At 48.0% G+C, this 25,910-nt stretch overlaps 1 protein-coding gene across 28 annotated transcripts in view; it reads left to right on the top strand.

The window, feature by feature from the left end:
- The window catches only part of CTIF (cap binding complex dependent translation initiation factor), a 313,540-nt gene that overhangs the window by 80,457 nt on the left and 207,173 nt on the right, over positions 1-25,910 (top strand). For 8 of the 28 annotated variants that reach the window (XM_058277654.2, XM_058277650.1, XM_058277652.1 and 5 more), the window contains exons 3-5: positions 3,700-3,747; positions 12,111-12,182; positions 20,728-20,763. In XM_058277654.2, coding sequence (XP_058133637.1) covers positions 3,700-3,747; positions 12,111-12,182; positions 20,728-20,763 — 156 coding nt within the window. The remainder of the gene's footprint in view (positions 1-3,699; positions 3,748-12,110; positions 12,183-20,727; positions 20,764-25,910) is intronic. The other 20 variants (XM_058277661.1, XM_058277662.1, XM_058277657.1 and 17 more) reach the window with 3 other exon arrangements.

A 25,910-nucleotide genomic window follows, 5' to 3' on the forward strand; every position in this document is an offset into this window, starting at 1 on the left:
CTCTTTCTCTCCCCAGGGCCTCTGCTGTGTCTAAGGAGCCTCTCTATTCATTTGTGTTCTTCTGTGTGTTCACTTCCTGGGCTCAAAGACTCCAATTGTCTCTTCTGCCGTATCATTTTCTCTGTGAGTCCCCACCCACCAAGGGGGCAGGGATGTCACATCCTACTGATGTGGCCCAATCAAAGCCTTGATCATTATTTAGTCAAGTAAACCTCTGAATCCAACATAATCTAATATGCCCAGAGGAAAAGACCAGTTTACAAACATCATCCAATATTTCTCTTTGGAAGTCATCAATAATATCAAACTGCTACAGTTATTGAAACCATCAAGAAATTAAAAATGAGTGTTGCAGAAGGTGGCAGTGATCCAGGAGAAAGTCTTCTAGGAATGCAGGGAGCAGGAGGGTGACCAGTTTGTCTACCAGTGACTGCAAGGAAGGGGGTGAGGTGGGGGGGTGTCTAGTCTGAAGATGTGTTAATTTGCATAACTTCGTTTCCTCCGTTATTCTTATGTATGTATGCATGTATATATGTATATGTTTTTAAGGAGGCATTGGGGATTGAACCTGGGACCTCATACCCACACACATAGGAAGCAGGCAGTCAACCACTGAGCTACCTCAGCTCCCCAGTGAGAGCTGGTTTTTTCATTTGTTTGTTTGTTTTTAGGAGGTGCTGGGGATTGAACCCTGGACTCTTACATAGGAAGCAGGCGCTCAACCACTTGAGCTGCATCCGCTCCCCTAAACTATCCTTATTGTACAGTTAACAATATCATGACTGCAGAGGGAGGGTGGGGGTCAGGATACACTGGAAAATTTCAAAATGAAGGAGCAGGAAGGGGAGGTGCGCAGTGCACCAGCTGTGCAAGTCTCCTGTGAGTGGCCTGGAGCTGGCTTCCCCGTAGGGCCCAGGAGGACAGGCCCAGGGACTGGCCTGGCGCTCTCTGGCGTGTGCTGCCTGCTTCTCCCACTGTGTGGAACCTGGGGGTCTCCACCCGGGCGTCCTTCAGAGGTTCCTCCAGGTGAAATGTGTGGTCCAAGGAAGCTGGGAAGCTTCACCCGGAGGAGTGGTTTGCTATGGTAGAATTTCTGCTCCCACAGCAGCCATGGGGAGATGTTTTGAAAGGAAGGGCCTCCAAGCACCGCTCGCCCTGTGGCGACTGCTGAGTGCTCTGGAGGGAGAGCAGGTAGAGGTCTACCCTCAGCGGGGCCTCCGGGCTCTGCTCATGGGATAGCGTGGGCCTGGCCCACCCGGGGTGCCCATGTCTGGATTCTGGAAGGGCTTTCCCCCTGTTTGTTGTGAGGCAGACTGTGGAACACACTGCCGTTTGTAGCATTTGGCTGCATTCCTTGAGCTTTCTGCATTCTCTGCAGTTCCCTGGAAGAAAGCAAGCACGTGGCAGGGTTCTGGGCCCTGCCTGTCCTCCGCTAGCAGATAGACATCTCAGCCCTGCTGCCCACCCCCACCCCACAGCCACACCTGGCCTGCCGGCTCTGGAGCAGAGGGCGCTGAGGCCAGCTCTAAGCAGGGCCAGGGATTAGCTGTGTCCATATAAGACACTTCTTTTAGAAAACCATCTTCATTGACACAGCTTTACAGAAAACTTTTCTTGGTGTTAAATCACTTTTTCTTGCTTTTATTTAAATGGAGCCCCCCCCCCCCAAAAAAAAGCCCCCCAGAGAATGACTCTGTCTTCCTATCTGTGGTATATTGATCTTTCTGGGGGAGAAAAATTGTTAAGAATCTTGGGAACCTTAAGAAAACTTGAGGGAGTGGAGAAGAATTTGCTCTGCCATCGGTGAGGTCAATTTTTTTTGGATCTCAGGGATGACAGCAGGATACTCAGGAAGAGAATACCCCATGACACCTGTGCAAAGTGTTCTCCCTTGCCTTTCCCCCAACTGGAAAGAAAGATGGATGGATGAGTGGACAGATGGATAATTAGATAGATGGGTGGAAAGATAGTACATCCTTTTTCTTAGATGACTAGCCAAGAGAATGTATGTTTTAAGTCTTCCAGCATTCAGGATATCATATTTAAAGTGACACCCTTCCGCTACATTTCAAGAGCTCCCATCCATTCTCCAGGGAATTCCACATACCAGAGGCATATCCTGAAAGCGGTCTTCACTCTCTCCTTGGGAACAGGGGGAATTAACTCTGTTCTATAGAAGGAAAGACTGAGGCCCAGAGTTGGAAAATGGCCAAAGCACACTGCTCTGTGGGGGCTGAGCTGGGTCTTGGCCCCCGCCCTCCCCCCTCCATCTACTTCTAGTTCCCTGCTGGGTATGAGCTGTGACTGGCAGGATGTTGAGTGGTTAATATATTTCCCCCCAAGGAAAGAGAATTAGGATTCCAAATCTCCTTGGCCATTTGTCTTTTGTGGAAGAGATTAGGATGTTAGCAGTGGGGAAAGGGTAGCACTTCTGATGGGTATGGGTGATCCAGTGGATCATCAGAAAGCTGGAAAGCAGTGTTTGCAACTCTGGCTGCACATTTGAATCCCTTGGGAAGCTTTGAAAAATCTTGATGTACTCATCCCACACCCAGAGATTCATTTGAATGGAGAGGGCCTGGGCCTTGGTATTTTGGGAAGCCATCCCTCCACCCCCATGTGACTCTGATGTCCAGCTGGGGTTGAGAAGCACAGTGCAGCATGCGCGTCTCCCTTCTCCACCTCTCATGGCCAGCTGCCTCGTGTTTCTTGTGAGACTGCTCTTGGAAGAGTAGAATGTAGGGACATTGTGAAGAGCAGATACATTCAATGAAGACGTTTCTCCAATAAATTTTTGTTACCAGGTTGAATTCAGAGCCAGTGAGGGTGAAGATAACTTCCCATGGATGGATAGGATTTGCTGCCAGGTTCTTTTAAGTCCTGGTGTTATCTAAAATGCAGTGGCCTTTTGAGGAGCCATCAGTACAGATTTATGGGATGGGCTGAGAGTATTCAGATTGTTTTGCAGTCTCTTTTTTTTTTTTTAATAATAAAAAATTTTTAAAGATACTTTTAGATTACATAAATGTTACATAAAAATATGGGAGATTCCCATATGCCCTGCTCCCTCCCCCTCCCACGTTTTCCCACACTAACAGCATCCTTCATTAGTGTGGTACATTTGTTACAATTGATGGACACATTTTGGAGCACTGCCACTAAGCGTGGATTATAGTGTGCATTGTAGTTTACACTCTCTCCCGCACAGTTTTGTTAGTTATGACAAGATGCATAATGCCTGTAGATGATGATGGACAATGACCATGCTAAGGAACAGAGAGTGTCTGCATTGCAAACAAGATAGTCCCATCCATCTGCCTGGTGGAATCTAAGCCCCCTCTCAGTTAGAGGCAGAGTGGGCATCACCCTCCCAGAATCCTCAGGACTGGGGAAGGAATATAGGACTAGAGTAAACTACTGTTATTCTACTATAGACTTCTTGCAATTCTAGCAATGGAAGAACTGTTAGCATTGATGTGGAGACAGTGGCCACTGGAGGTTCTGAGGGGAGAAAGAGGGAAAAACAGGTGTAATATGGGGCATTTTCAGGGCTTGTCTAACATGCATTTCTTTCTCTTTCCCTTCATACTTTTCCTTTCCTTCTGCCTTCCCTGTTCACATTGACTCACGCCCTTTCCCTCCATTTCTTCATTTCCTTCTGCCCTGGAAATCCACTCTCCCTGCCATCTTTGCTTTTAGGAGGAGGCGCTCAATGGTGGACCACCCGTGAAAGGCTTAACAGAAGAAGTGAGTTCTCAGGAGTACTGTGGGGTGGTTGAGCATGGAGGATTCATTTAAATTTTTCCCCTCATTTAAAAAAACAGTTTGTTTTTGACTATACAAGTCCTTTATAAATGTACTCTTCATCATATTATACCCAAGAACTCAGACATTAACAATAAAATCTCCCCCAGCTGCCCCCTTGTTCCACTACCATATCCCTACCCCCATCAGATTAGTGACTTAACTTGCTCTCCTTTTTAAATGCATTTATAGACATATCTGTGACTTAAGAAAATATATTATTTCACAATTATATATCATAGCCAATGAATATATTGTTCAATAACTCACTTTTTTTCACCTAAAAATATGTGATAAGGATTATTCCAGGTTTGCATATCTGCTGTGTTCCATTTAACAACCACACAGAAATCTGTAGTATGGATGCCCCATAATTTATTTAGCTGCTCAACTATTGATAGACTTTCATGTTGTTTTCAAATTTACAAACAATACTTTAGTGAATACTATGGAACATATATGCCATGTGTTTCTTTAGGGTAGTTGCTAAGGATTGGAATTAATTTTAATAGCTATTGCCAGCTTGCTCTCCAAGATGGCGCTCCATTGTTTGCACCACCAGTATATTGGGACAGTCTCGCGTCACTTCTAATTTGCTTTTCCTTGATTTATTCTGAGGTTGAGCACTTTTTAATCAGATTACCAGTACTTTTGTGGTTGTTGTTGTTGTTATTCCAGTAGGTTAACATTTTATTTTATTTTAAAAGCAACAAGTGGGAAAACAAAGATAACTGGAAAACAAAGTATTTTGCCATAATCTTACTATTTTTTCAGGAGGTACCGGTGATTGAACCTGGGACCTCATACATGGAAAGCAGCTGCTCAACCACTGAGCTACAACTGCACCACCTGCCATAATCTTAAGACAAGAACTAATATAATTTTTGTGTATTTTCCTTTTTTAATGATTTATATATCTTTTGCAGTGTTGTGCTTATAGTGTACATAATTTTTAGCCTGCCTTTTTTATTTAGCATGATCTCAAAGACATTGTTTGGTGGATTTTAGCATAAAGTATAAATACATTGATCATCTCTGATTCTGCCAGTTACTGTTGGCTAAATAGCAAACTACAATTAGAGCTAAATTTTATTATTCAGGCTCTGTCTTAGGCTCTGGGGATAGTTGTGAACGGAATTGGTCATGATCAATGATGAGTGTGAGGCAGGAGGGGCTAGGGAGTGCTGGGCTGTCCAGGAAGGCTCCTTAAGAAGGGGGATTTTCTTTTTTTAAAAGGCAAACTCAGTTTAATAAAACCAACAGCAGGAATCTAGAGAATCAATAAATTTTGGTTGGTGCTCATAGGGAAACCTGAAGCAAAGACCTTTTGGAGATAGTTATTTAAAAAACAAAAACCTTTTCTTTTGAAATAACTTCAAACTTACTGGACCATTGCAAAAATAATACAGACCCATGCAAAGAACTCCAACGTTCCTCCGACCCAGATACCCAGCGCCATCAACTGTTAACCTTTGGATACATTTGCCATATCATTCTTTCTTTCTCTCTGTCACCTGTCATCTATCTGTCTGTATCTATCTTTAAACATTTGAGAGTAGGGTGTATACATCACATTGTTTGAGCACTTGATAATTCCATGTACATTTCCTGAGAACAAAGATAGAGAGGTCAAGATTTAAAGGGGGTTAAGAGATCGAGTCCGTTTGGAGAGGAGTGTTCAAGGCAGTGGGAACGGCAAGCGGCCGGCTCTGCCGTGCGGGAGCATGCCCAGCTTTGAGGGGCAGCAGCGAGGCCGGTCTGGCTGGAGCAGAGTGAGCAAGAGGGGTGCAGTAGTTGAGCCAGTAGGTCCTGTAGGCTCTGGTGAGAACTCTGGACGATCTAGAGGATTTGGGGCAAAGGAAGTTTAAATAGGGTCACTCTGGCTGCTGTATTGAGATTAGGCAGGAGACCAGGAAGCTATTTCATTGGTCCAGGGGAGAGGTGAGGGTGGCTTGGGAGTGATGAGATGCAGGCAGGCTCTAGATACGCTTTGAAAGTACAGACAACACGACTTTCTAATGAAGGACCCTGAGGATTTTGGCCTGAGCAACTGGAACGATAGAGTTGCCAGAACTCTATCTTCTGCAGAGATGCAGTAAACGCCAGGAAAGCAGCTTTGGGGAGCAAAGATCAAACGTTCAGTTTTGGACACAAACGTTTAAGATAGTATCAGGTACCTTAGCATAGACGTCGATCCAGCAGTTAGATGTGCAAGGTGGCATTCAGAGAAGGGAACAAGCTGAGAGCTCTGTTTGTCATTCGTCAGTGTATGGATGGTGTTTTAAGCCCAGGGAGTTAATTCCAAGAAGAGGGTCAAGGATTGAGCCCTAAATTAAGAGGTTGAGGAGGAACTAATAAAGGAGTCTGTTTTAATATTTCTCACATTTTAACTCATTTATTTTTTGTAACAACTCTATAAAGAAGATGCTGTTATTAGCATCATTTTAAAAGGGAGGAGGGAGCAGATGTAGCTTAAGTGGTTGAACGCCTGCTTCCCATTTACAAGGTCCTGGGTTCAATTCCCAGTACCTCCTAATAGATACATATATATATATTGTTTTTTCACAAACAGCATGTTTTTCTGTGTAGAAAAGCCAATGTCATCTACAAAAAGTGCCTGCTTCCCATGTACAAGGTTATAGGTTCAATCCCAGATACCTCCTTAAAATAAAAGAGGGTAAGGGGTGGAAACAAAGGCACAGAGAGGTTTAATAAGTTGCCCAAGGTCACACAGCAAGTATGTAGCAAGACTAGGGTTTGAACCAGATAGTCTGGCTCCAGGTGCCATACACTTCACTTTTCTCTATTGGTAGGTTCTTGCAGGTGGAGAAACTGAGTTTTGGAGATGAAGTGACTTGCCCAAGGTCATAGAGTAAGTGGCAGAGCAAGGGATGAGGGTTCTAATACCCTTTTGGTTAAGATGACTTTTAAAATAATTTTTCATTCTGAAATAGTTTCAGACATATGTAAATATTACAGCCTACAAAGAATTCCTGCATATCTTTTACCCTGATTCTTGAATTGTTAACATTTTACCACATTTGCTTTCTCTGTGTGTGTGTGCGCATGTGTAAGCTTTCCCTGAACTATTTGAGAGTAATCTTTTACCCTTTTATCCCTAAACACTCAATGCATGTATCCTAAGAACAAGGTCATTCTCCTACATAATCACAGTGCAGGAAATAATATCAATAGAATACTATTATTTAATCTACAGATCTTATATTTCACCATTACCCCCAATAATATCCTTTGGAGTTAAAAAAAATTTGGTTCAGTGTCTAGTACAAGATCACACGACACATTTAGGACCAGTCATTTTTATTGGCTCTTCCAATTAATACCTATTTATGCTCTTTGCTCATCCTGCTGCTTTTTGTCTTAACCTGGAAAAGTCACTTAACCCCCCCTGCCTCAGTTTCCATGTTTGCAAAGTAGCAATAGTAAAAGCACTTAGGTTGCTGTGAAGTGTAAATGTTAATATATATAAAGAACTTTGAATAGCACCTAGCTTTAATGAAATCCTTCTATATTCTGGTAATTAGTCCTTTGTTCATTATATATTATCAGAAGTCTGTCATTTGTCTTTAATTTTGTCCCGCACAGGAGTTTTAAATTTTAATGTAGTTTTTTAAAATACATTTTTAATTTATTTTTTCAAAGATTCTTAGATTACATAAAATGTTACATAAAAAAATATAAAGGTTTCCCATATGCCCCACTCCCCACACCTGCCACTTTAATGTAGTTTTAAATTTGTGTCTTGGATTTTAATCAACCTGGAATTTGTTTCCCACAGATAGTGTGAGGCAGGAATGTATAAGCTTTTTTTCCTTGATACCGTGAATTTATTGATGAGTCTCCCCTTTCCCCCCAATTGAAAACACTCTCCTTTCATAGTCTAAGTCCCGCTTGTACGTGACGTTGTTTGTGGACAAGCTCTGTGTCTTGATTTCCTTGTTAGGCTTGGACTGCTTTGCTGTCTGGCAGGGCAAGCCCCTGGAGGGTCTTTCGCCGGCACTGGAAAGTGGGCTCGGTTATCTTTTGCACCCCAGTCTCCCTGCTGTGCTTTTTCTTTTCCGTCCTCCCCTGTAATGCTCAGTCTCGTGGTCTCCTCTGCCCATCCAGAGTCTGTTCATAAAAATACTGTCCAGCCTGAGTGCAAATGACTGATAATGTATTTTAATTAATTTTATTGGAAAATACTTTAAATGTACTAGTAAAACCAGACAATATTAGAATAAACATCTTGTTTATTAAATCTTAACCCAGTACCATATTTGTTTCATATTTTAAAATGAAGAAAGACATTATAACAGCTACATGTAAATCTCAAGACTTGATACTCATCATTCCACATGTAAAAAAAAATTTTTTTTTGAGGTACTGGGGCCGGGGATTGAACCCAGGACCTTGTAAGTGGGAAGCTGGCACTCAACCACTGAGCCACATCGGCTCACCTGAATTGGTTTTTTTGTTTGTTTTTTTGCTTTAGGAGGCACCGGGAACTGAACCCATGACCTCCCTGTGGGAAGCAGGTGCTCAACCACTTGAGCCACTTCCACTCCCCTAAAAATCTTCTGCTATGGCTGCCTCTTTCTGTTTGATCACCTTTTTAAGTGTGACCCCACCCTCACCTCTCAGGACTTACATCCTGATGAGGCTCAAAGCTGCGAGCCAGTTGACCTTGAAGGAGAAGGGCCACACGGGGGAGATTTTAGGCAGGAGGCTGTGGTGGGCTTAGAAGAGGATTCTTTTGCTTCTAGAATCACCTCATACAGATCAGGCCGGCTTCCAGGGAGGGACTGTATCCAGAAATTTTCAGGCAGAGGCTCAGAAAAGCCTGTTGTAGAACTAGACAAAGGGGAGGCAGGAGGTGGTGGCTGCAGGACAGGGAGAAAGAAGCCAGATCTGGGAGCAGAGTCCCTGCTGCTTGTCTGCTCCATGCTCGTAGATCCATTTCTTCATGTCTGTCTCGATGCCCACGGGGCGAGCTCAGCCTTCCGGTAGCACAGCTGTGACAGGCCCTTCCCTAACAGAAGCCTTCCTGCCCGAAGGGAAAGTCTAACCTCTGCGGCCTGCCAGTCGTGCTGACCCCGGCCTGTTCTGAGGCTGGTCGTGGTCCGGCCTTCTCCTCCACTGCCCCTGTTGTGTGCTGGGGCCCACTCTTCTCCAGAACTTCTGGGCCGCTCATCTCCTTCCCTGCCTGCCTGGTGCCGCCACGTCCACGGAGACTTCCCTAGTACCCCTGCCGCAGGCCCGCGCCTGCTGAGCCGCCACCTGCTCCCCTGCCTGATGGTATTATCCACTCTCCTCTGGTGAATCTGAAGCTCTTTGTTGGGGGCCCCCACAGCAGGGACCCGGGGTGTGTCCTTTCATTGGCAGACCTGAAGTTGGACAAAGCAGAGTGGTGATGTGGGAGCTTGGGCCTGCTCTCTGAAAGTGAAGCGGGACGGGCAGCTTGCAGGGTACCTCCGCCCTGCTGCACTCTTGCTTGTGGGGAGGCACTGTCTCGGCTCCCAGCCCGCCCTCCCGGGACCCTGCTGGCCCACCCGTCCCTGCCCAGGAGTGCCGAGTCTGCACTAGACAGCTGCAGTTGGAGAGTTTGGGATGCCTGGGAAGGGAGAAGCCTCCCCTGGTCACTGTGTGCCTTGGCTGTCTCCCACCCTGTCAGCTAGGCTCAGCCAGGAAAGAAGAAACCACTCCAAGTGTGGAAAGCAGAGAGATTTTCATTTAACAGTAGCTTTGGGAGCCTGTGTGACTCAGTGGTTGAGTGCCAGCTTCCCACATACGAGGTCCTGGGTTCAATACCCAGCCCCAGTGCCTGGAAAAAAAACAATAGCTTAGACAGTGATCTATCTATAGACATATGGAGAGATACATTTCTTTATTTTGAAATAATTTTAGATTTATTACAAAGGTACCAAAATAGTGCCAAGTGTTCCCATACATCTATCACCCAGCTTCTCCTAATTTTAACATCTTACGTAGTCATAATACAATTATCTGAACTAAGAAATTAACATTTGGTACAATACTATTAACTAGAAACTTTATTTGGATTTCACCAGTTTTCCCACTAATGTCATTTTCCTGTTCTGAGATCTGAATTTCCATTTAGTTGTCATCTCTTAATTCTCCTCCAGTCTGTGACAATTTCTTGGTCTTTCCTTGCCGTTCATGACCTTGACCCTTCTGAAGAGTACTGGTCAGTTATTTTGTAGAATGTCCCCCTGCTTGGATTGCCTGCTATTTCCTCGTGATTAGACAGAGGTTCAGCATTTTGGGGAAGAAGTGATGTGTCCTCAGTGCATTATGCCAGGGAGTGCCTGGAGCTTTTATGTTTTATTACCGATGACATGCCCTTGACTCCTGGCGGAGGTGCTGTCTGATGGGTTTCCCCACCGTAAAGTTACTAATTTTCCTTTTGAAATGAATTACGATTTGGGGGGAGATACTTTGAGACTGCACATGTCCAAATGGGGACTTTAGTCCTGGAAATTGGTTACCCAGATGACGAAAGAGCTGAGAGGCTGGAGAATCCAGAGAGAGCGGCCAGAGGAAGCCGGCACCACCTAGAGGGCGGAGGCAGGAGGAGGAGCCCCGGGATCAAGTCCCGCAGCAGAACAGGCAGGTGGGGCCCGGGGCCACGAAGGAGGCCCCGTCCCTGCATGGAGCAGCAGAGGCCCAGGCGGAGGGAGAAACTCCGTCTTCTCTCCTCTCCTCTTCCTGTCTCCCATTGGGCGAGTCCAGCCAGAAGCCAGCGGACCCAGGAGCCAGGGCCTGGGGGTGGCAGGGGCCAGCCCCTCTGCAGCTGAGAGCAGAAACAGGCAAGAGGCAGACGTGCCCCAGCCCAGAGCCCTGCCTTTGCCATATTCTGCCCCATATGGCGGCCACACGTGGCCCTTGAGCACTTGACTTGCAGCTCCTCCAGACGGAGAACTACTGCAAGTGGATTTCAGGATTTAGGAGGGCAAAACAAGAGTAAACAATCCCATTAATCATTTTAATATTGATTACATGCTGAAGTGCTCATACTTGGAATATATTGGGCTCAATAAAACACATCAGTAAAATTAATTTCACCTATTTCTTTGTATGGTTTTAAAATCCGGCTACCAGGACATTTCACACCGCACAGGTGACTCCTCTTTGCGGCTCTCGTTTCATTTCCCCTGGACAGCCCTGCTGCAGAGCACTCTTGTCCCTGCCTTGTGCTTCAACACTGTAATGAAACTCCGTGCAAAGGTCAAGTCCTTGACCCACCGTCAGAGGGTGTGTCTAGACGAGGCTTTAGAAAACCAGGACTGTGCTGGCTGGAGCTGGGCACACACCCTCGCATTTGTGACCAGGCACGTGGACTGGGCTCTCTCTGCTTTTTCTCTATCACTGAGTTTAGGCCAAGGTCAATGTTCAGAATGTTAGCCCGAGACTAGCTAACGTTTAACGCAATAATCCAACCCCACTGTATACCTAGATGGCACTGCATGGAGGAGGAGTCACACTGCAGCTACTGCTTGGTATACACCGTGTTTTTACCATTTGCAGTGTTCTGTGCCTCAGCCTGGGAGAGCGGCCCAGCAGCGCTGCCCCTCTTTCATGGATGAGGAATGAGGCCTGGGAGAGCACATGGCTTTCGGTGCCTCTCAGACTCCTGGTGGATCACTTGGGGAGCTTGTCAAAATGCTGATTCTCAGGTCCCGCCCTCAGACTGATTCAGTGGGTGGGATGGGGCCCAGGGCACTCCAAGGAGCAGATCCTGGGGGATCCTCCCGCAGGTGGTTGTCAGACCCTTTGTTGGGGTGCATCAGCCCTCTGAGCCCCCCCAGGATGAGCGATGGACTGGACTCCAGCTGGGCTCCTCACCGCCAGCCTGGGGCTGTCCCCCGATGCCAGGCCATCCTGTCACCATGCAGGTCTGTTGTCTCGGAGCTGGGCACACAGGAGGATGGACACACCCAAGCCTCCCCCCTAGCTCCAGCCACAGCGCTGCATACCCCTGGACACTGCAGCTAGATCAGGCAGCCAGACGTGCTGCTGGTTTTCCAAAGCTCAGAAGAGTCCCACGCCACGTCTGGCTGACTGGGAATGCAGCCGGCGCTTCATCACCGTGGTGGTCTTAGGTGAGGAAGAAGGCGGGTGCCCGGACCTGCTGGCAGGGAAGGATTTGCCCTGGAAACATCTGAGTGCGATTTGATACTGGCAGAGCCAGCTCTTCTGCAGGAGGGCAGAGCCATGCCTGGGAGGCCGGGGAGGGGGAGCCCGTGTGTCCTGCCGTCACTGACCACTCCTTTCCTCCCCTGCAGTGGACAGCGGACTGCAGTGAGCGGCTGGACAGCGGCTGTGCCTTCTCCCGAGGGCGAGCCCCCCCACAGCAGGTAGGAACCAGCTCCAGCTCCTGGGGTGTCATGGGTCTTGTTTCTCTGGGTTCCTGGGCTAGCCCACGATGGCACTCCTGACAGGTGGTAACGTTGAGAGAGCAGGGTGGTGGGTGCAGCCTGCCCCTCTGGAAAGTTCTCCTCAAATACCCAGACTACAGCGAAACTCTCACTCCTCTGAATACCTGGAGTCATAAGATTTTTTTTTCAGTAACAGCATTGTTTATAGTAAAAATCTGGAAACAACCCAAATGTCCATTGAGAACAGAATAGATACATGATCTGTGGCATGGCCTTACAGTGGAATATTATACAGCAGTGAAATGAATGAACTGGAGGTTCCCACGTCGCCATTGATGAATCTCATAAACAATGGACTTCTGGGATTTGGGTGCTGGAGGGGGCTTTGGAGACCAGTTCTGACCCAGGTCTGCAGAGGGCCCAGAAGGGACCTGCCCCTTTTCCCCTGACCACCTGTGCGGGCGCTGGGCTGCAGCCACTGCTTCCACCACTCCTGCTTGCCTGTGAGATGCCGAGGGGCCCCCCGTGGGGGTGGTGCAGCTGGGAGGGGAGGGAAGCAGCTGCTCGTCGAGGGCCATCACTGGGTGACCCCTTGCCCGCCTCCCCTCCTCCATAGGCCCCCTCCTCCCCCCATGTCCAGCTGCTCTCGCTGATACCTCATCCCTGCCTGTGAGAGGTGGTGGGATTAGAAGGCTGGAAAATGGACCACTCATCCCCAGCCCAGCCTCAGGCTGTGCCTGTCCAGAGAGCTGAGAGGAGCCTGTCCAGGGCTGCTCGATAGAGTGCTCCTGATTTTAAAGCAGCTGCATTCCCACATGGCCCGGGACCTCTGGCTGCTGTCCGACTTCAGCCCCACATGCTGCTGCAACCAGCCCTTCTCTTTTCTGTCCTGGGGGAAGATGGTCAGCAGCTCTGCTCTGACACCTTTCCTGGCTGCAGGGCTGGGCCACACTGTGGTGTGCAGGCAGAGCTGCCCTGGGCAACTTTCTCCCCTTACAAGAAGTGTGTTTGTCGGGTTAAATAGGGGCATGGGGAAGCGTATTTGACTCAACTGATACAGTGTCCACCTACCACACGGGAGGTCCAGACTTCAAACCCAGGGCCTCCTGACCCGTGCGGTGAGCTGGCCCACGCGCAGTGCTGATGCGCGCAAGGAGTGCTGTGCCACGCAGGGGTATCCCAGCGTAGGGGAGCCCCACGTGCAAGGAGTGCGCCCCTCAAGGAGAGCCACCCAGTGCGGAAAAAAGCACAGCCTGCCCAGGAGTGGCGCCACACACACGGAGAGCTGATGCAGCAAGATGATGCAACGAAAAGAGACACAGATTCCAGGTGTCAGACAAGAATGCAAGGGGACACAGAAGAACACACAGTGAAAGGACACAGAGAGCAGACAACGAGAGGGAGAGGGGGGGAAGGGAGAGAAATAAATAAATTTAAAAAGGGGCGGGGCATGATCAGAGCCCTGGTCGGGGCGGCAGGAGGCCCAGGCTCTAATTTCCACTCGGCCACAAACGTGCTGGCAAGTCCCGTCCTCCCAGGCCTCAGCCTCCTCGTAGGAAAACCAGAAGGAGCCTCGATGGCCCTGAGGGTTCTTCTGCTTCTCCCCGCCACTTAGAGATGAGGAAACGGAGGCCCCTGGAGGTGTCCCGCCTGGACCAAGCTGGGACTTGAACCTGGGTCTCAGGTCTGCAGGGATCCCAGAGGGCTGCTTGTCTGCTCCTGCATTTGGCACTTGCACCTTGCCTCGCTCTCGTAGATCCGTCTGGGAGGTCTTGGCATCTGCCACTGGACTGCCACCTCCTTGGCCAGGGACCAGTTTCGTACTCCTCAAAGCCCTCCAGTTCTTGGCCTAAGGCTTGGCGTCAGGAAACAGCCTCTGGTTTCTACCAGTTACTCTGGGATTTCCTGTATGAAGATTCCTCTAACTCTTATATATCAAAGGCAGACTTGCATGTGGGGGAACAAGAACCTGAGAGGATTCCAGGGAAGGGTCGAAGTTCCCAGATGGGGGACAGAGGAGGCCCGTAAGCTAGAGACCAAAATATCAGCTCTGTGTTATTTGGTCAGTAGGTGCCTGCACCTGGAGCTTCCTGCAGAGGGCCCTGTCTTCTCCCCCTCCTCCACCTTTTCTGCGCCTCCTCTCCCAGCCCTTTCCCTCTGGTCCATCACTCCTCATGGGGTCCCGGGTGGAGAACAGGTTATCCTTCTGCTCGCCCCCTCTGCCTCCCCTGCCCTGGGCTGTCCTTTCACAGCCTCCTTCAGCCCTGGAGCAGGTGGGTGGCGAGTTGACCAGGTAAGGTGGGCGGAGGGACAGGGCTTGGGATGGCCTCCCAGTGGGTGTTCTGTGTGGGCGCTTCCCTGACCTGGCACCCTGGCCCTGCTAGGACCAGCTGGACCCCATTCCTACCTTCAGGAAGCAGCTGGGCTGTCAGTTCAGGGGTAGCCGGATGAGACAACATGCAGTGCGACGGAATTTGGAGATGAAATTGTCAGATGCTCAGTGGCAGGTGGGTGGACGGAGTTCACTGTAGGGGAGGGGCCCCAGGAGGCTGGAGGTGGGGCCTCGGAACATAAACTCACCTGCTTCCTTGTTGTGCTGGAGGAAGAGGACTCCTTGGGAGGGTCTCCTCTGGGCGGTGGGGCCATTGGCATTCCCCCCAGCCCCAACCCCTGGCATCCACCTGATCCGTTGCAAGGGGAGGCAAGGAGTGATGTCAGCTGCAGAGAAGCGGGGAGAGGCCAGAGCCCCATGCAGCCCACGGGCTTGGGGCGCTGGTTGGTTTGGAGGCAGGGCCTGCAGCCTCCATGTGTGCAAAGTTGGCTGGGAGCGCATGTCCGGAGGCGGGTCAGCCTGAGTCCTGGTAGGCTCACGCCGCATGCTCTGTGAAGCTGCTTAGAGCCAAGAGGCTTCAGAAACCCAAAGAGCTCATGGATTCATCAGCCGGGGAGGGTCTGTAGAGCCTGGTGCTCAGCCTGCCGTCCGGGACTCACCATTTAGCTAGAAGGACAAGGTGCATGTGCCGAAAGAACACCCAGTGCAGGGCTCAGGGCCCAGTGCCCCAGAGTTAAGAAGCCTGGGCGTGGGAGCAGATGTGGCTCAAGCAGCTGAGTGCCTGCTTCCCACATGGGAGGTCTTGGGTTCAGGTCCTGGTGCCTCCTAAAAAAACAACAACAAGCAAAACACATGAAAAACCAACTCAGGGGAGCTGATGTGCTGGTGGTTGAGCACCTGCTTCCTTCATACAAGGTCCCGGGTTCAACCCCCAGTCCATGGAACCTCAAAAAATAAAAAAATAAAGAAGCCTGGGCAGGCTGCATGGAGGAGGTGGGATCGAGTCGGACCTTGCTGGCTGGTGGTCAAGGGTAGAACGCCAGCACTGGACACCATTCTGCACGGGAGGCAGGAGTGCCTGGGCCTGAGGGTAAAGTGGGTCACCTGAGCTCAGGAGCAGCTTGTTTCAGTGATGAAAGGAGGGTTCAGAGTGGCCCACACAAGATGGAAGCTTATTTCTCTCTTGTTCATAGCCTGGGCGAGTGCCCCCGCGCAGGCTCCTGTCCCTCTGCTCTGCCCTCTCTAGGGTGTGGCCTTGGCTTTGGGGCCCATGAGGGTTCCTGCCCACGCCCATTCTCCAGCCATGGGAGCACCCGTCACCCCTGAGCCTCATCCTGGAGCTTCCCATTTCCCTGCACGAAGCAGCCATCCTGTGTCCCCTGCTAGAGGAATCCAAAGCTGGCAGCCCCCCATAAGTGACCGTGTCCCAAAAAAAAGCCTGTCCTGGATGGACTTGCTGACGGAGGCAGGACCAGGGAGCTGTGTGGTGTTGAGAGCATTTGCTGGGCTCAGCCCTGACAGGATGCTGGGCCCCCCCATCCTTCCAGCCTCCCTTCAGCCTGGTTCACCCGACACAAGAGGGCAGGACCGGCTCTCAGGGACTCCCATCAGCCCTGTGACGTGCCCGGCTGGCCCCCTGCCGCCCCCCTCCTCCAGGCCGACACCCTCACTCTTGGGGTCAAGGTGTTCCAGGCACATCTGCCGAACCCTTCACCAGCTCACTGACCTTACGGTGGGCACTGGGGCTGGCCCTGCATCCCTCACTGCCCCGAGCCCAGAGCCTCGCTCACAGCAGGTGCTCAAGAACCACGCCCGTGACTGCACTGAGCTGGCCCGGGTCAGCCCCGTCCTTGGCAGTCATGCCCAAGGGCACCCTTTCATCTGGCCACTTCCGCTTGGCTGTGCATTCTGACGGCCGCTGGGAGGATGAGGAAACTCAACCAACCTACCTTCACCAGTGGGGGAGTTCTGAGGCGGAAACTGAGGCTAACTTGAGACTGCGGTGGCTGCGCCCCTGACTCCCTCCACCTTGGCCACACCATGCCCTGGATGCAGAGGCCCTGCTGTCTGTCTGGGGGGCTCTGTGGGTGGGTCACAGACCATGGCCCCTCGTGAGGAGCCCACCTGCAGGCACTGTTTGGGGATTGGGCACATGCGGCATTTGTTTATCTGCAACAAATAATATCTGTGTTATTTCAGTTCATCTTAAAAACAACAACAATAAAATCACTTGCTTTCTCTGAACCCTTTCGGAGGGGCCACGTTGAGGCAAACTGGGATAGGCTGGGTTCCATGAGCTGGAAGGGTGGGGCCAAGAAGTGGGCTGCGCAAGTCCAGAGGGGCCCACCCACCTGCAGCAATTGGGATAGATCTGGATTTTGGATTATTTGGCATCCGAGAAGCCACTTTTCCAGAGAGCTTGTCCATCACATGTCATTTAGATAGGATGTTGGAGTTCAGTTTCCAGCTTTTTATTGTAATAAGGGAAATGCATGGAGACAGTCAAGAGGAAAGCTCCTGAAATGAGAGAGTGCAACAGCAGTACATTAAGAAAACATTGCCAGGTACTGGCATGGGTTTTAGCATTCAAGAGAGAGAACTTAAAACATGTGAAAGGTTGTATGAGGTCAGCAGTGAGCAGCTCTTCTCCATTTGCTCAGAAGTGCCAAGAAAAGGAAATTAATGAGCACCACAGCAGCAGAGACTCTGGTTAGACCTTAGGAAGAACTTGCTGACTGAAGTTTTTTCAATTTGTTGGTCGACAGTGTTGCCTGTTAAACAAGGTGAAGAAATCTGTGCTAAGAACCTAAGGAGCACGCCTCCTTGTCTGCGGGTTCACCTAGAACCCTGGGAAATGTGGGGTGTGTCAGAAATGACATCCGTGAGTCCTGGCCGGTGCCCCATGAGCCCACGTTCCCTGGAATGGCGAGAGCAGGGCACTTTCCTCTGCTCCTTTTTGACCCCCAAGAGCAAACTGAGGCATCAGGAGAGAGTGAAAAGAGCTTTGGCCCAGGGGTCAGGAGAACCAGATTTTGACTCAGGTGTGGCCCTCGTCCCAGGCACTTCTGCAAAGTGAGGTGTTGAGCTACGCAGAGGTCACTGAGCCTCTCTGGAAATCCCCTTCATTGCACACCTTCTGTGTCTCCACGGAGTGACAGCTGGATCTCCAGAGCTGCTAACAGCAGCAGCAGGTCTGGCTTTTCCGGTTTCCTCCACTGACCTCCGCCCACCCTGACACCTGACACCTAGGCATATGGGTGCTGACGTTGGCTCTGAGCCAAGGGATGACTGGTGGTGGGTGGAGGAGGAGAGCCTCAAACACCCCAGGTACCTCTGGAAGAGGTCGAGGGACTTTTCTGCCACTCATCTTAGTGCCGTCCTATAAATTACAGTTTTGCGTTCAGTACCAATTTTAAAAGTCGTTAGCACAAATACTATCTTTGTGGAAGTACCTAGGTTTTTAAGTGGCTTCCGTGGATATGTGAGAAAGATCATTTTCCCTATTCGTGGTGCTGCTCTCCAGTTCATCAGTTTTGGAGCACCTGCTGCGACCTGAGTAGCCATGTGAGCAGGAGCCTTCCGGGCCTCTGCCTGGTTGTCAGGGGGAGGCTAGTTAATAAGAAATGGGGCAAAGGGAATCAAACTTGGCCCAGTGGATAGGGCGTCCGCCTACCACATGGGAGGTCCGCAGTTCAAACCCTGGGCCTCCTTGACCCGTGTGGAGCTGGCCCATGCACAGTGCTGATGTGCACAAGGAGTGCTGTGCCACGCAGGGGTGTCCCCCGCATAGGGGAGCCCCACGCGAAAGAAGTACCCCCCATAAGGAGAGCCACCCAGCGTGAAAGAAAGTGCAGCCTGCCCAGGAATGGCACTGCGCACACGGAGAGCTGACAAGATGATGCAACAAAAAGAGACACAGATTCCCGGTGCCGCTGATAAGGATAGAAGCGGCCACAGAAGAACACACAGCAAATGGACACAGAGAGCAGACACCTGGGGGGGGGAGGGGAGATAAATAAATAAATAAATCTTTAAAAAAAAAAAAGAAATGGGTTAACGACATAGAAGGTCCCCATAGTGAGGTCCCAACCTCAGGTCCTGCTGTCATTCCAAAGACCCTGCTGTACGGAGAAGCCTTGAAGGGCCTGGGACTAGATTTGTGCCTCCAGGAATGTGCAAGATGTCAAATAGCCTCAAGGGAAGAGGGGGAGCTTTGCAGAAAGAAGTGGTGCCAGCAAAGGCTTTACGCTGGGCATACCTCTAGGGCGACAGGAGAGAGCACACCTGGTGGGTGTGACCAGGGTGGTGGGGGCTGGCGAATGTGTATGTGGGGTGTCTGTATGCAGTCATCCCTTGGCTCAGGAAGTCCTGTCCAGCCCAGCCTTGGCTGTGTGCTGTTATATTGTTCTCTGGTCATTTCATACAGGTGAAGTCTGTCTCCCTCTATTGGTCAGGAAAGCCTATAGTAACAACCCCAAATGTCAGTAACCTAAAGCAATACCTTAGGCTGGAGCTTATGGAGCAGTTGCCATCTTAACTAGTTGTAACAGAGGGACAAGAGCTCTAGAGGATCTCACATTGGCAATTCAGTGTCCCGGTCCTTTGTTCCACCCAGCTATAAACACATTGAGAAATACAATCCTACTAAGTGCCTGGAATGGGGAAAAAACAGAACTCTTTGATGAGCAACTAGAATGACTGTCACATGCTCCACCTCTAGTAGAAACTCACCAGAGGCTGAGCTTTTCCTCCTCTCACCTCCATCACCACATCAAATCTACAGATAAGCATATCTCAGGTGAACCCTAAAGACAAGTGGACCTCCCATTATGAGGTCTCAGGATGGTGAGAAGCTCAGAGGTCCCCTGATCCAACCTTCACCCTGCCTTACAGGAACCCCCACATGTGGTTATTGAGCTGCTGGACATTTCCAGTAATGGGGAGCTCACCGCTTCAGAGGCACCCCAGGACATTGTTGGGAGCTCCATTTGATTAAAAAAAAAAGTCTTTCTTTGATTCAGCTCCAAACTACTTTCTTAAAACTCCAGCTTTATTGCCTATGGCTGCTTAGTCTCTCCTCCAGTGGCCAAACATTTTAAGTCTTCTTTTTAAGCTAAATATTCTCATTTCTCCAGCTATTTCTCTAACTGTGGTTAGTTCATTCCTTTGTGTATTAATTTGTTCTTTTATCCCTTGATCCAATCAGCAAATCATTGTAGTCTGCCAGTGTGTCAGGCACTGTGCTAGAACTGAGGATTGAGAATAGTGACCAAGATGGGAATGGCTGCTGTTTAAATGGAGATTAGAAAGAAGCGGATGTGGCTCAAGCAATTGGATTCCTGTCTACCATATGGGAAGCCCAGATTTGATTCCCAGGGCCTCCTGGTGAAAGGAGACTGTCTCGCATCGTAGAGAGATAACGGCCTGTGCCATGGATAGCTGGTGCAGCAAGATGATGCAACAAAGGCAGATGCAGAGGAAAGACAGTGAGAGACACAGCAGACCAGGGAGCTGAGGTGGCTCAAGCAATTGGGTGCCTCTCTCCCACGTTGGAGATCCCAGTATTGGTTCCCAGTGCCTCCTAAAGAGAAGATGAGAAGAGAAGACAAGTGGACACAAGAGAACACATGGCAAGTGGACACAGAGAGCAGGCAGCAAGTGGGGGGGGGGGAATAAATAAAATAAAATTTTTAAAAATCTTTTAAAAAGGGGGAGGATTAGAGAGGGGGGAGGACAGACACTTATGCCATAGTGTTAAGAAGTCTGGAGTATGACAAGATGATTCTTTGGTCCTGTCTTATGCTGGGTTACCTTTCTTGGAAGTACCGTAATCGTTCATTCTAATTCCTCTTATTTTGCCTCCCGGAAATGAATACATTCCTCCTGGTGTGATATGAACAGTGCAAACCCTGCTTCTCCCTACATGTGAGCCACTGAGCCACTTTTCCTTTTTCCCCCCAGAAAATGCCATCTGTCTCTATCCTTGAGGGGCCTTCCAGGTCCAGCTTACTTTGAGGAACAGGATACAGTACTTAGCAAACATATCAACAATTGACTTTTCTTTTTTTTTTTTGAGGCTCCTGGGCCAGGGATTGAACCCTGGAACTTGTATGTGGGAAGCCACTGCTCAGCCCTTGAGCCACATTGACTCCCCTGAGTTGATTTTTTTGTTTGTTTGTTTTTTGTTTTTAGGAGACACTGGGAACCAAACCTGGGACCTCCTTTGTGGTAAGCCAGTGCTCAACTGCTTGAGCCACATCCACTCCCTGATGATTGACTTTTATAAGGAAAACAATTGGCAACTTTTCATTGAGCATCTACTGTATATATTATGAGCTGTGTGTCTGGTCTCTGCCCTCAGAAAACTTATAGTCTGCTTATTAGAGAAATAAATAAAGACATTCTCATGTGAAAAGTCAATAATCCAGAGCAGCATGTGAATAGAGGGAAAAATAGACCTGGTGTTTGGCTAGGAGCTTGCATTCTGACAGGAGAGATAAGATAGGCATGAGGGAAGAGGTGCTGTGTTGTTACGGAAATAGCATTGAACTGGGAGTTAGGAGAAATGGGTTTTAACATAGCAATAATTACATTAAATGCAAATGGTCTACATTTATCAATTAAAAGACAGAGATTAGCAGGGTAGATTTAAAAACATGACCCAACTATATGCTGTCTATAAGAAATTCACTTCAGATATAATGATATAGGCAGGTTAAAGGAAAATGATGGGAAAAAGATGTATAATCCAAAAATTAATCAAAGGAAAGAAGGAGTAGCTATATTAATATCAGACAAAGTAGACTTCAAAGCAAAGAAAATTACCAGAGACAGAGAGGAACATCATATAATGATAAAAAGGTCAAAACACCAAGAAGATGTAGCAATCTCAAATGTGTACACACCAGAAAGCCCAGCTACAAAATATGTGAAGCAAAAACTGATAAAACTGAGAAGAGAAATAGACAAATCACAAATTATAGTTGGAGTATAAAAAGAATTATACATCTTGACCAGTAGCATTTATTTTAGGGATGTAAGTCTGGTTCAATTTTCAATAATCAACCAGTATAATCTAGGATATTAATAGGCTAAACAAAAATACACGTGATAATATCAATTGATACAGAAAAAGCACCTGACAAAATTCAGTACCCATTCATGATAAAAAGTCTCAGAAAAACAAGGGCAGAACATTTATTAAAAACTGGCAACTCAGATAACATTATACTTAAGGGTGAAGTATCGAATGCTTCTTCACTAAGATTGGGACCAAAACAAGGGTATCCACTCTTACCTGTCTTATTCAACACAGTGCTGGAAATTCTAACTAATGAAATAAGGCAAGAAAAGAAAAAGCATACAGGTTGGGAAGGAAAAAATAAAACCATGTTGTGTTTGCAGATGACATGATTGTCTAAATAGAAAATCCCAAGCAATCTTCAAAACAATTCCTAAAACTAAGGAGAGGGTTCAACAAGGTCACAGGATACAGATTAGCATACAGAATCAATTGTATTTCTATATGGTAGCTATGAACATGTGGATACCAAAATTAAAACTACAATACCATTCAAAATCATTCAAGAAATAATACAGTTAGATGTAAATTTTTTTTAGGAGGTACTGGGGGTTGGACCCAGAACCTCCTACATGGGAAGCAGAAGCTCAACCACTGAGCTACATTTGCTCCTCAAGTTAGGTGTAAATCTAACAAAACATGCAAAGTACTTGTATGCTGAAAACTACTCAAGTCTGATGAAAGAAATCAAAGATCTAAATAAATGAAGGGATAAGCAGTGTTCATGTATTAGAGATAACATAGAAAAGATGCCAGTTTCCCCCAAATTGATACATGGTTTTAACACAAGTCCCTGTCAATATTTTTTGAAGATATGGACAAGATTTTTCAAAAATTTATATGGAAAGACAAACTAAATAAGATTTTTTTAAAATTTTTAAAGAATAAAGTGGTAGGAATCAGTCTACCTGACTTCAAGACTTATTTTATATAATTATATATGCTTTAATATTTATTTATTTATTTTATATTATTCTTTTTTATTTATTCCCCTCTCCCCCAGATGGTTCTCATCTGTCTGCTCTCTATTTGCTCACCTTCTCCAGGAGGCACCGGGAACCGAATGTGGGACCTCCCACAAGGGAGGCACATGCCCAGTGGCCTGAGCCACATCTGCTCCCTGCAGACTGCGGTGTCTGCTGGCTTGTGGCATGTGCTCATTTAGGTGTCTGCTCATTGTGGCAGGTGTGGCATCTGCTCATCTTCTTTAGGAGATACCAGGGCCCAAACCCAGGATGTCCCATTGGTAGACGAGTACCCAACTGGTTGAGCCACATCTGCTTCCCAAGACTTATTATATAGCTACAGTAATCAAGACTGTGTGAGACAAAAAAAAAAAAAAAGGCTGTGTGATATTCGTAGAGGGATAGACACATAGATCAATGGAACAGAATAGAGAACCCAGAAATAGACCTATACAAATATGCCCACCTGATTTTTGACAAAGGCCCAAAAGCAATTCAATGGAAGAAATCTATAGGGAAAAAAGGAACCTTGACCAAAGTCTTACCCCTTATACAAAAATGAACTCAAAATGAATTATGGGCTTAAATGTAATTGTAAAACTATGAAATCTTTGAATGAAATATGGGAGAAAATTTGGGAGCTCTAAATCTAGGCAAAGAGATCTTAGACTTGGCATCAAAAGCATGATCCATAAAAGGAAAAATTAATAAATTGGATCGCATTAAAATTAAAAACTTTTGCTCTGTGAAAGTCAACCTGTTACAAGGATAAAAAGACCAGCTATTTGCAAACCATGTATCCAACAAAGGACTAGTATCTATCCTATGTGAAATACTCTCAAAACTCATCAGTAAAAACATGAACAACCCATTTTAAAAGGGGGCAAAATACATGAAGAGATATTTCGCTGAAGAGGATATAGGATGGCAAACACATGAAAAAATGCTCAACATCAATAGCCATTAGGGAAATGGAAATGAAAACTACAATGAGATATCAGTATATACCTATCAGAATGGCTAAAGCAAAAATAACAACAATATCAAATGTTGGAGGATACCGATATATTGGATCATTCATACATTGTTGGTGAGACTATAAAATGGTACGGCCAATCTGGAAAACAGTTTGTCAGCTACTTAAAAAAACTAAACATGCAACTGCCATACAACCTACCAGTTGTACTCCTGGGCGCTTATCCCAGAGAAATGAAGGCATATGTTCATGCAAGAGTCTGTATACAAATGTTTATATAGCTAATTCATAATGGTCCCAAACTGGAAGCAACCCAGGTGTCCTTCACCCATTGAATGGTTTAAAAAACTGGGGTGGGGAAACGGACTTGGCCCAGTGGTTAGGGCGTCCATCTACCACATGGGAGGTCTGTGGTTCAAACCCCGGGCCTCCTTGACCCGTGTGGAGCTGGCCCATGCGCAGTGCTGATGCGTGCAATGAGTGCCATGCCACGCAGGGGTGTCCCCCGTGCAGGGGAGCCCCATGCGCAAGGAGTGCGCCCATAAGGAGAGCTGCCCAGCACCAAAGAAAGTGCAGCCTGCCCAGGAGTGGCGCTGCCCACACTTCCCGTGCCGCTGACGACAGAAGCGGACAAAAGAAACAAGACGCAGCAAATAGACACAGAGAACAGACAACCGGGGGAGGGGGGGAATTAAATAAATAAATAAATCTTTAAAAAAAACCTGGGGTGCATGTATACCATGGCATACTAATCAATAATAAAAATGAACAAATGATTGATATCTTAACAACCAGATGAATCTCCAGAGGATTAAACTAAGTGAAAAAAGTCATTCCCTAAAGGTTACGTACTTACGGTTCCATTTATAACATTCTTGTCACGGCCAAACGATAGAAAGGGAGAACAGGTTAGTAGTTGCCATGAGCTAAGGAGGAGGTGGGGAGAGGAGGAGGTGAATGTGACTGTGAAAGGATGATCCGTATCTTGAATGTATCCATGTCAATGTCCTGTTTGGGATAGTTAATGTAGTTCTGTAAGCTACTTAGGGGAAGCTGAGTGAAGCATACAGGGGACCTCTTGTTTTTTTGTGGGTTTTTTTCTTTATTATTTCTTACAACTGTGTGTGAATCTACAATTATCTCAAAATAAAATGGTTAATTTCAAGGAAACTTCAGAACCTTTGTTCCATCAAAGAAAGTGCAGACTGCCCAAGAATGGCGCGGCACACACGGAGAGCTGACACAAGATGACACAGCAAAAAGAAACACAGATTCCCGGTGCCGCTGATAAGGATGGAAGTGGTCACAGAAGAACACACAGCGAATGGACACAGAGAGCAGACAACTGAGGGCGGGGGAGGGGAGAGAAATAAATAAATCTTTTTTAAAAATGCTGGGGGTCTCTCCCCCTCTTTTCCACCAGCAGGTGGGGTGCTGTCCTTGGTGCTGATCGGGTTTTGACCAGTGCAGGGCTTTTTCTCCTTGGACCCTGCCTTGCAGCACACCTCCCTCTGGATGTGTGTCCTCAGTTCCTCTCTGATCAGGCAGTTACAAGTCACGCTCAAAGTCCAGCTTAGTTTGGGCTTGTGAGATGTTTCAGATCCAGACTATAGGAGACGACTTTGGGGTTCTGGGTCCCCAGAGATGTGTAATGTAAAAAACTCTCCTGGTGTCCTCGGATCTTCCACCTCCCCCGCCACCCTCAGGAATCACCAGTCGGGTCTGAATGCTCATTGTACAGATGGGGAAGCACAGGTCCAAGGAGCCAGAGTGTGGGCGTGAGGCCCAGGAGGCAGGTGAGGCCCAGGCCCGGAATCTGTTTCCTACTCTCAGTCTAAACCGTGCTGCTACTTCTAGGAAGCTTTCCCTGGAGTCCCAGACCACACTGCGCTCTCCCCCAAAGCCGGCAACATGCATGGCACATGCCTCATCACGGGGCACTTGACAATGTGCCATCCTGACTTGTTCTTCTGTTTCTGATGCCCCAGCTGGAAACAGAGGCCTGAGAGGGGAGCCCCCAGCCCCTCTGTATCCTCACTGTGCCTAGCACTGTGTTAATTCACTTACATAGGTGACAGATTAGAACCTGAGCCAGGGTGTCAGGGAAGGTGTCCTTAGGGAGAAAGAAGGGATGTTTTGGCCACTGTTTAAAGGGGACCCTTCCACTTTGCTCCCCTGGGAACCCTGTGTCCATGAAGCAGGAGAACCCACATCAGCATCAGGCTTGCTTCTTGGCCTTGTAGTGAGCTGCGTAGGGCCCCCTCCCAGCGCCCCCAGGATTCACATCCACCTGTGTTTTAGTTTTCTGGGCTACTCAAGCAAATACCATGAAATGGATCAGCTTAATGGGAAT

Source organism: Dasypus novemcinctus, chromosome 16 (genome assembly GCF_030445035.2).
Source record: "Dasypus novemcinctus isolate mDasNov1 chromosome 16, mDasNov1.1.hap2, whole genome shotgun sequence".
In the NCBI taxonomy this organism is placed as follows: Eukaryota; Metazoa; Chordata; class Mammalia; order Cingulata; family Dasypodidae; genus Dasypus; species Dasypus novemcinctus.